The sequence below is a fragment of the Cervus elaphus genome, chromosome 5, assembly GCF_910594005.1.
Source record: "Cervus elaphus chromosome 5, mCerEla1.1, whole genome shotgun sequence".
Lineage (NCBI taxonomy): Eukaryota > Metazoa > Chordata > Mammalia > Artiodactyla > Cervidae > Cervus > Cervus elaphus.
The window spans coordinates 83,140,060-83,150,936 of record NC_057819.1 but is presented as its reverse complement, the minus strand read 5'-3'; the positions used below and the strand labels follow the sequence as shown (position 1 = coordinate 83,150,936).

The 10,877-nt window shown below is 40.9% G+C and overlaps 1 protein-coding gene across 1 annotated transcript; it reads right to left on the bottom strand.

The window, feature by feature from the left end:
* Positions 1-5,594: 5,594 nt before the first annotated feature.
* On the bottom strand, positions 5,595-10,639 carry SMG8 (SMG8 nonsense mediated mRNA decay factor). Its single transcript, XM_043902830.1, has 4 exons — positions 8,850-10,639; positions 8,104-8,249; positions 6,663-7,535; positions 5,595-6,038 (listed from the first exon to the last, which is right to left on the bottom strand). Exons 1-4 carry the CDS (start codon positions 10,612-10,614, stop codon positions 5,841-5,843), a joined length of 2,982 nt encoding a protein of 993 aa, XP_043758765.1. The 5' UTR covers positions 10,615-10,639; the 3' UTR covers positions 5,595-5,840.
* Positions 10,640-10,877: the final 238 nt, after the last annotated feature.

The window sequence follows — 10,877 nt, the reverse complement described above, 5'->3', positions numbered from 1 at the left end:
ACCATTTAAAAATTAGATTAATTTACCTTATAAGCTTTATCATAGTAGTCCTTTAAATAGTAAGCACTCGAATAAAATATGATTTACTTCCTAAAAATCTGAATCCTACACAACTTTTCAAGGACACACCAAAAGACATACAATAGGCTAAAGGATGCCCTTCTGTCCTAGGGATTCTTAAAAAAAGAATCAATTTGAAACATCTGCTTATATCTCAAAAAAACTACTAAGCAAAGGATAATGCAAATGCTGCTACAGAAGAAATATAATTTCTTTAATAAAATGATCACTTTTTAAGTTTGCTGAAGTAAGGTTTGTATGACTAAAGAGAAAGGTAGTAAGCAATACAGATAACATAGTCCACATTTCTCTAAGGCAACATCCTGTAAACCTATTTATGGACAAAAACAAGCATGAAGAAGTGCTGCAAATAAGCAAGTTATAAGAACAAATAGCATAAAAGTCTTGTATTTACTAAGCGAAAGAGAAAGACAAATACCATATGATATCGCTTACAAGGCTTCCCTTGTGGCTCAGCTGGTAAAGAATCTGCCTGCAATGTGGGAGACCTGGGTTTGATCCCTGGGCTGGGAAGATCCCCTGGAGAAGGGAAAGGCTACCCACTTCAGTATTCTGGCCTAGAGAACTCCATGGACTGTATAGTAAATGGGGTCGCAAAGAGTTGGACACGACTGAGCAACTTTCACTTTCATACTATACATACTATCACTTACAAATGGAATATTTTCCATGCAGAACTTGGATGCAATCTCAAAAACGACAGAATGATCCCTGTTTGTTTCCAAGGCAAACCATTCAATATCACAGTAATCCAAATCTATGCCCCAACCAATAATGCTGAAGAAGCTGAAGTTGAACAGTTTTAATGAAGACCTACAAGACCTTCTAGAACTAACACCCAAAAAAGATGTCCTTTTCATTATAGGGGACAGGAATGCAAAAGTAGGAAGTCAAGAGATACCTGGAGTAACAGGCAAATTTGGCCTTGGAGCACAAAACGAAGCAGGTCAGAGGCTAAGAGTTTTGCCAAGAGAACACACTGGTCATAGCAAACACCCTTTTCCAACAACACAAGAGAAGACTCTACACACGGACATCACCAGATGGTCAACACCGAAATCAGATTGATTATATTCTTCACAGCCAAAGATGGAGACACTCTATACAGTCAGCAAAAACAACACCAGGAGCTGACTGTGGCTCAGATTATGAACTTATTGCCATATTCAGACTTAAACTGAAGAAAGTAGGGAAAACCACGAGACCATTCAGGTAGGACCTAAATCAAATCCCTTACGATCATACAGCATAAGTGACAAATAGATTCAAGGGATTAGATCCAATAGACAGAGTGTCTGAAGAACTATTGATGGAGGTTTGTGACACTATACAGGAGAAGCGATCAAGACCAGCCACAAGAAAAAGAAATGCAAAAAGGCAAAATGGTTGTCTGAGGAGGCCTTAAAATAGCTGAGAAGAGACGCGACAGGCACAGGAGAAAAGGAAAGATATACCCATTTGAATGCGCAGTTTCAAAGAACAGCAAGGAGAGATAAGAAAGCCTTCCTCAGTGATCAATGCAAAGAAACAGAGGAAAACAATAGAATGGGAAAGACTAAAGATCTCTTCAAGAAAATTAGAGTTACCAAGGGAACATTTCATGCAAAGATGGGCACAATAAAGGACAGAAATGGTACAGACCTAAAGGAAGCAGAAAGTATTAAGAAGAGATGGCAACAATACACAGAAGAACTATACATGACCCAGATAACTATGATGGTGTGATCACTCACCTAGAGCCAGACATCCTGGAATGTGAAGTCAAGTGGGCCTTAGGAAGCATCATTACAAACAAAGGTAGTGGAGGTGATGGAATTCCAGTTGAACTATTTCAAATCCTAAAACATGATGCTCTTAAAGTCCTGCACTCAATATGCCAGCAAATTTGGAAAACTCAGCAGTGGCCACAGAACTGGAAAAGGTGAGCTTTCATTCCAATCCCAAAAAAAGGCAATGCCAAAGAATGCTCAAACTACCACGCAATTGCACTCATCTCACATGCTAGCAAAGTAATGCTGAAAATTCTCCAAGCCAGACTTCAACAGTATGTTAACCACAAACTTCCAGATGTTCAAACTGGTTTTAGAAAAGGCAGAGGAACCAGAGATCAAATTGCCAACATCTGTTGGATCATAGAAAAAGCAAGAGAGTTACAGAAAAATATCTATTTCTGCTTTATTGACTACGCCAAAGCCTTTGACTGTGCGGATCATAACAAACTGCAAAATTCTTCAAGCAATGGAAATACCAGACCACTTTACCTGCCTCCTGAGAAATCTGTATGCCGATAAAGAAGCAACAGTTAGAACTGGACATGGAACAACAGACTGGTTCCAAATTGGGAAAGGAGTACGTCAAGGATGTATATTGTCACCCTGCTTATTTAACTTATATGCAGAGTACATCGTGAGAAACGCTGGGCTGGATGAAACACAAGCTGGAATCAAGACTGCCGGGAGAAATATCAATAACTGCAGATATGCAGATGACACCACCCTCATGGCAGAAAGCGAAGAACTAAAGAGCCTCTTGATGAAAGTGAAAACGGAGAGTGAAAAAGCTGGCTTAAAACTCAACATTCAGAAAACTAATATCGTGGCATCCAGTCCCATTACTTCATGGCAAATAGATGGGGAAACACTGGAAACAGTGACAGACTATTTTTGGGGGCTCCAAAATCACCACAGATGGTGACTGCAACCATGCAATTAAAAGATGCTTGTTTCTTGGAAAAAAGCTATGACCAACCTAAACAGCATATTAAAAAGCAGAGACATCACTTTGCCGACAAAGGTCCGTCTAATCAAAGCTGTGGTTTTTCCAGTAGTCATGCATGGATGTGAGAGTTGGGACTATAAAGAAAGCTGAGCACCAAACAACTGATGCTTTTGAACTGTGGTGTTTGAAAGGACCCTTGAGAGTCCAAGGGACTCCACAAGGAGATCCAACCAGTCCATCCTAAAGGAAATCAGTCCTGAATATTCATTGGAAGGACTAATGCTGAAGCTGAAACTCCAATACTTTGGACCCCTGATAGAAAGAACTGACTCATTTGAAAAGACCCTGATGCTGGCAAAGATTGAAGGCAGGAGAAGAAGGGGACAATAGTGGATGAGATGGTTGGATGGCATTACCGACTCGATGGACGTGAGTTTGAGCAAGCTCCAGGAGTTGGTGACGGACAGGGAAGCCTGGAGTGCTGCATGAGGTCTCAAAGAGTCCATGGGGTTACAAAGAGTGGGACACGACTAAGCAACTGAACTGAAAGGAACAAATGGAATCTAAAACATGATACAAATGAACTTATCTACAAAACAGAAATAGACTCACAGATATAGAAAATAAAATTATGGTTACCAACGAGGTAAGGGTGTAGAAGAGGAATAACCTAAGAATTTGGAATTAGCAGATACAAACTACTATAAATAAAATAGATAGAGACTTCCCTGGAGGTCCAGTGGTTAGGATTCTGCACTGGTTGCCGGGGTTCAATCCCTGGTCAGGGAACTAAGCAAAATCCGACAAGCCTTGTGGTGCAGACAGAAAAAAAACAACAGACAAACAACAAGGGACAGCACCAAGGACTATATTCAATATCCTATAATAAACCATAATGGAAAAGAATGCAAAAAGAATATATATATACATTGATATACACATATACACACACATATAACTCAATCACTTTGCTGTACACCACAATCTAATACAACATTGTAAATACTTTAAATAAAGATTTGTATTTAAAAATGCTACAGAAATTCAAATCAGGGTTGCCTCTGTAACCAAATGTAATCAAGGAAAATCACTTTCTAATTTAAGCAGTAAAGTCGTTCAGTGTAGAATGACATCAGCAAGGAAAAAAAGCAAAAAAGTCACAGGTTTGCTCTTCTGAAACCTATTTGTTCTCATAAACTACTTTTTTAAGTTCCTTTGACCTACAAGTTTACACAACTTAAGTAAAAGTCTTTTCTTAATAGCCTCTAATTCAAGTCTTAGAACAATGGGCTTCCCTGGTGGTTCAGATAGCAAAGAATCTGCCTGCAAGTAGGAGATCCGGGTTTGATCCCTGGGTTGGGAAGATCCCCAAGTGAACAGAATGGCTACCCACTCCAGTATTCTTGTGTGAAGAATCCCATGGACAGAGGAGCCTGGCAGGCTACAGTCCATGGGGTTGCAAAGAGTTGGACACGACAGAGCGACTAACACTTACTTATAGCACAATCTAGCTATATTTCTCAAGTGCAACAACCAAGAACTACAATTAATACAACAGTAGTTGGAATTTTTAAAACTGATATAAAAAGAATGAATGATATAAGGGAAAAGGATGAAAAATAAGGACAGGATGAAAAAATGTAGACTTTCATATTGGCTCAGATTCTCCTCCTAACAAAACTACAGTAAAACAGGTATAAAAAGACACCTAATTAATTACAGTTTTAAATTGGCTGGTAGTTATATGTTTCTCTCTATAGGTTTGAAAATCTAAGATCTAATCTAATCAAAACCTAAGTAACTGTTTTATGCTGGTAGCAAGATGTGTTAATCAAATACTACATTTTATATACAGTATTAAAATCTCCAATTCTATTTGCTCAGCATTTCAAAACCAACGTGTCTAGGAAAATATAATCAATTACACTAGAATTTTGGTATATGAACTTATTTTGCACAACTTAGCTAATTAGAGATACATCAGTATCACTATTTTGATGGTGAAAGTTAATATTGATATGAACTGATAGAATTTGTATCACTTAGCAAACTGTTTCACAGTATAGCAATTTTCAATGAATAAAATGTATACTAATATCTTGGATAAATAAGTTTTAGTTATTTAAAACTTCATTTAAAACATGGTATCTCAGACTTCCCTGGTGGCTCAGTGGATAAGAATTCATCTGCCAGCGCAGGGGACACTAGTTTGATCCCTGGTCGGGGAAAATCCCACATCACTGAGCAACGAAGTCTGTGCGCCACAACCTCTAAGCCGGTGTTCTGGAGCCCAAGAGCTGCAAATACTGAGACCGCAAGCCACAATGACTAAAGCCCACAGGTCTAGAGCCTGTGCTCCATAACAAGAGAAGCCACTGCAAGGGAAGAGTTGCCCCACCTTGCTATGAGAAAAAGCATCAAAAATAAAGCACTAAAAAAGCCCAGCACAGCCAAAAATAAATAAATAAAATTTTAAAAAAATATGGTATCTCAACAGTCCAAGAATAAAATGGTGAGAACAAAGCAATGTAACTCAGGTACCAAAATTATGAGCTAAACAATATAGGGCATTTTTTGCAATTAAGTACTCATACAATTACCAGATAACCTACTAGATCATATTGTTCTGAATATAATTTCAGGAGCAGTGTTTTAAGGAAAATCCCAGCTAAAACATCATTTCAGTAAAAAAAAAAAAACAAAAACCTCTGGCTCAACATGATAATGCAATATTCAGTTGTAATAGAAATTTTTTTTTTATTATGGACAGTAAAACACAAACGAGAAAATAGAGGTATCAGCCATGTATTTTATGTCCTTTTCTAGAATAAACAATGTTTATTAAGAAGTTATACCCCCATTTACAATAAATATCAACAATATCACAAAACAGTGGAACAATTACTGTCCAAATACTGAACTTCTGTAACTAAAACATATTTTGGGCTCAAGAAAACACAGTATTACACACCAAAAAAGATCCTGTACACACAAAAACCAAACCCCAGCTCAAGTTTAGGACTGCACTGGCTGGAAAACACTTATTGTGTTACTGCTTTAAGAACCCCACGGAGCACCTTGTAACTCATCAACTGCACGTTTTCCTTCGGAGGGAAACAAGGTCCTCTCTCAGTCACGTAGGCATAAGGAAACCTCAAAACCCAGAGGCCGTCAGGTGGGAGAGTGATTTCTTGCTTTTCTGGGTAGAATACTGGACATGGTGGTGGGCCTGGCTGAACCTGAAAAACACAGGTTATATGATTATTTTAACATTTTTCAATAAGAAACACCTGAAAGGGACTTCTCTGGTGGCCCATTAGTTAAGAATCTGCCTTGCAAAGCAGGGGATGAGGGTTATATCCCTCGTTGGGGAACCAAGATCCCACACGCCATGGGGCAATTAAACCCTTGCACTGCAACTAGAGAGACTGTGAGCTGCAACCAAGACCCCATGCAGCTAAATAAACAAATTAAAAAAAGAAAAAAATCTTATAAAAAAAAAAAAAAGACATCTGAAAGGTAAGTGCCTAAACCAAGGATAGGTTCAAAGAGCACATAAGCAGGTACACGCCTAACTTCAATCATATCTGATATTACATTAAATAATCTCAAATATTATTCTGCTTTTCTACAGATTTTTAATTTCAAGTTCTGCCTCTAACTAAATGATGTGAATTGATGGTGTGAACTGATGAACATACCTACAATTTATTTTTTAAGAAAAAGAAAGTAGTTATTAATGTAAGAGGTATTTAAAATTAAGACCTGTTTAATTAGTTTGATGCCCTGTACTCTTTTTTTCAAACAACTGAAACAAACAACAAACATGATTGTCTAACGACACAAAAAGTTGCATTTCTTACCTGAGGCATTAAGATTATCTGCAAAGGAGCATCCGGAACCACAACAAAAAGCCTCATAAGTTGAGCATAATGTGGTTTTAGCCCTCTACCCTGAGAGGATGACAGAATATACAAGGGCATATCACTATTCAGGGCTTTTAAAGCTGATTCCTTGGGTCCACTTCCCATTACTTTCATTACTTTGTCAGGTCCTGAGCACATAAATCTTCGACCTCGAGAGTCTTCATATTCAAAGCCCACAAATGCTCGCGCTATGTCATCTCGCCGTCTTCCTCTGCCCATGACAACTGCACTTCTCTTACCAGGAACAGCCTTATTTGGAGCAGGCCAAGAATTCGTGTCTAAGTCTCCATCATCTTCAGCTCTAGTCCTGATGACAATGTCCCAAGGCATAAGATAGTTTGTTCCTGGAATGAAGCCCTGTTGGTCCAAACCAGTATGAAAGTTGTAAGACTTAGCAGGGCCTAGTTTAACCAAAGACCAGCTGGAGAATTTGGGTAGGAGACCTTTGGGGCAATTTGAATGAAGCATGCCTGGGAGATATTCAACTGTGGACGCCTGCCGATCAACCAAGTTTGGTCTCTTCTCAGTTTTTACTTCCCCTTGACCATGAACTTCTGGATTATCTCCTCCTGCTTGTGGGTCCGCTGGATAGGTACCTAAACTATCGGTGGATTGGCCTAAACTCAAAGCTAAACTCAGGCTTGTGCTCTCTCCTTGGGTTTGAGGTTCTTTCTCTTTAAGTTTATCAGCATCTGCATCTGGGGGAGCAGGAGATGATTCATTTTTGGCAGGAGCGGGATCTGGAGTACTTGGTTCAAATACTGGGAAATTGATGTGATCCAATTTTCCACAACATTTTTCTTCCAGAAGCTATGGAGGAAGGAAAAAACAAATCCTGTGAACCTTTCATTGAAAGCAAACATTCCTGGACTTCCCTGGGGGCACAGTGGATAAGAATCTGCTTGCCAATGCAGGGGATATGAGTTCAATCCCTGGTTTGGGAAGATTCCACATGCCGTGGAGCATCTAAGCCCGTGTGTCACAACTACTGAGTCCGTGTGCCACAGCTACTGAGTCTGTGTGCCTAAAGCCTGTGCACCACAACAAGAGAAGCCACCACAATGAAAAGCCCGAGCACCACAACGAAGCGTAGCAGCCACTCGCTGCAACTAGAGAAAGCCCGAGCAAAGCAATGAAGACCCAAGGCAGCCAAAAATAAATAAAAGAAAACAACACATTCTTCACACTAAAAAGCAAGAAGCAACAGTTAATGGGTAAGCAAATAAGTACATATATAATTTTCTCCTTACATATCACACTGCAAGTGACACTGACTTATCTATCGATAGACATTTTGCTTCTGAAAAGATACATTTTTACTCAGATGGTAGTTAGCAAAAGAGACAGAGAGAAGAGGAAGAAAAAATGCAGAATCTACCTGATAAAAGTCATAGTTAGCTGCCTTGATATCAAAGGGATCATCTCGGGGTGCCTGTTTCCTTCCACAGTTACAGGCACCAGTGGATCGAGCTCGGCTATTGTGATACAGCACAGGAGGATTTCTATCAGCCTCTGGTTTTTCTCCTGAAAAATATAAGTCACTACTCATTTCACACACAATGCAGACCCACATTTATTCTGCATTCAATTGTACCTAACCCTCAAATTTCTCCAAAGAGTTCTTTGGAAATGAGGAGGGGGAAAAAACCTCAACACACACACACACACACACACACACACACACACACACACACACCCGCAAACACTTGATTAAACATACCTAACAGAAGAAGCAAGTGAAAATATATGGAAATAAAACATACTTTAAATATAAACTTCTAGAATTTCTAAGTAAAGTTTATCATCATAGTGACCACACATCTCATTCTGTTCATTTTAGTTAAACAAAAGTTCCAAGGTAAAAACATTAATATGAAATTCCTGAAACTCTGTATTATTTAACAGTTCTCATTTACTAATACCCTAGGGTTCATTCTTTAAATACAAGAAGGTAATTAGTAGTCATAGCTGATTTTTCTTTTTCCAGCAGGTGAGGAAACTTAAATCTCATGTACCTAAATTTCTTTTTAAAATGTCAATACATAGGGAACAATCTGTCTGAAAACAAGAATACAAACACAGTCCCAAATTTTGATTGTGAAATGCTAAGAAAACTTTAGCTACCTGATTTAGGTAAGGAGTGAAATTTATGTACACAGTGTTGATCAGTTAAACTCCTCTCCTCACAGAGCTGATGGCCATTGCTCCAAAACTTGTAGCAGTCCTCGTGTAACTGCATGGCATATTTGTGAAAGGCTGGACCCCTGGCATGTTGGCTGTACACTCGAAGAGCCTGGGCAAGCTGATTCTTGTGGACAGTCATTGTGTAATTATGAGGCAAATTTGACTGGTAGGCACTATGGGCCATTGGTAAAGCTTTTTGGCAACGGTTCTCTGAGAATTTTGTGTCAATATCCAAAAACCCTTCCAAGACTTTAATACTGCTTAAAATCTTAGATGTTAACTCCCCAGTGGGAGATGCTGGGTCCTCCTCTTTCCCATCAATAGCCACTTCATACAGTTTTGAAGCTGCTGAGATCCACTTCTGATAAGTAGGAAGTTCAAAATGGGAAGGCTGTGGGTTCCTGCCCACACTGTCATCAAAACCTTTCTTGCTTAGTACTAGCTCTACATGCTGCCATAGGAACTCTCGAAGAGTGAAATCCACTAGCTGCCCCGAAGAACTGGAACTGCTGGTGTCAGTGTGGAAAGAAAGCTGTTGTCTGCTGTGCTGCCTCATCACCTGGTACCGCCTAGACCCAGAAAGGGGTGCAGGGACCAACAAAGATTCGGGGTCTTTCACAGTACAATGACTCTTAAGTTGGTCCAGCAACATGCCTACTGGATCCTCCTCCTGGCTTCCGGGAACTATGTACACAAAAGCTTGATTGGCAGGAACAGTAAAGAGGCAGTTGATACTCTGATTAGTCAAGACACGACTCTTCCGGAAGATTCTATAGATCTGGTCCTCCAGGGCATGCTGAAGTCTCCTTTTGGGAGAATGCTTCTTGGGCTTATCTGGATGAGCTGGGTCTTGGTTCCGAGGGGGTTCTACCTTGAGTGTTCCATTGAGTTGAAAAAGGAAAAGGAGTCTAGGTGGGCAAGGTCGGCAGTTCAGCTTCCAGTCCTTACCAACTGGACAGTCCTTAATGGCTGTTTTGAGAAGGGGCAGTACTTTCTGTCTCAGTCCATCCAGGGCTCTGAATACTCGATCATAAGTGATATCAAAGGAACAAGTGGGATGGACCAGAAGCAGGATGTGACAGACGGAGAAAAGGTAAAGGAGACTGAGGCACTGGACTTTCTCTTGATGCTTCCAGAACTCGTGCGCTTCTGCATGAGGTAAAGAGAGGCCACCTCCAGCTTCCCCACTCTGAAGGGCCCGACAAGCCCGCAGAAGCTGGGAATTGTCACAGATGGAAGTAAGAAGAAGGTACAGAACTTTGCTTTCCTGATTGTAATAGGCTTGCAGAAGGCTGTAATCCTGAGAACCTGGTTCAGTTCGGTTGCCTTCCGCGGCAGTTACACCTCCCCGAATTGGATCCCCGGCCCCGGCCCCAGCCCCAGGGTCCCCGGCTCCGCCAGCCTCCCCGACGGCCCCAGCCTCGGTCCTGACTCCAGGCCCCGAATCTCCAGGATCTTGCTGGCGAAAGAGGGGAAAGACCTGTCGGTCGCACACCGTGTTCACAAGTGAAAACTTCTCGGAATTCAGGCGCAGGGCCGTTTTGCCGAAGATTCCCACCACGCAGATCTCATCCTCCCGCCAAGGAGGCTCCGGTCCGCCAGCCGCGCTCCCACCATCCTCTGTAGGGGACCCCTCGGGACTCTCAGAGCTTGTCCAGGCTGAAGCGCCCATTAGCAGCTCTCTTAGGCTGATGGGACCCGCCATGGTGCTGAGACAACTCGCGAGTCCTTCCGGTCCGTCCGGTAAATGCAACCGGCTCTCGTCCAATTTTGAAGTCCTTCCTCCGCGTCTTCAGTCCCTACTTTTCTCTCACTTTAGGTTCCGCCTCTTGCTTCTCCTGTCCTAGTTTTTCACCAAGCTTTTATCTAGTCTTACATCACTGCTGATTTAAGATTTTCCTTAATCGGAGACCCTAGAAATTGAAATATCAGAAAAAAACTTGGAAGCAATTAGGGCTTTTTGTTTGT

Coding starts and splice junctions, on each gene's coding strand:
- SMG8 (XM_043902830.1), bottom strand. CDS start 10,614: ATGGCGGGTCCCATCAGCCTAAGAGAGCTGCTAATGGGCGCTTCAGCC. Junction 8,250..8,849: donor TCACTCCTTACCTAAATCAG/GTAGCTAAAGTT, acceptor TATATTTTTCAG/GAGAAAAACCAGAGGCTGAT. Junction 7,536..8,103: donor CTAACTATGACTTTTATCAG/GTAGATTCTGCA, acceptor CTTCCTCCATAG/CTTCTGGAAGAAAAATGTTG.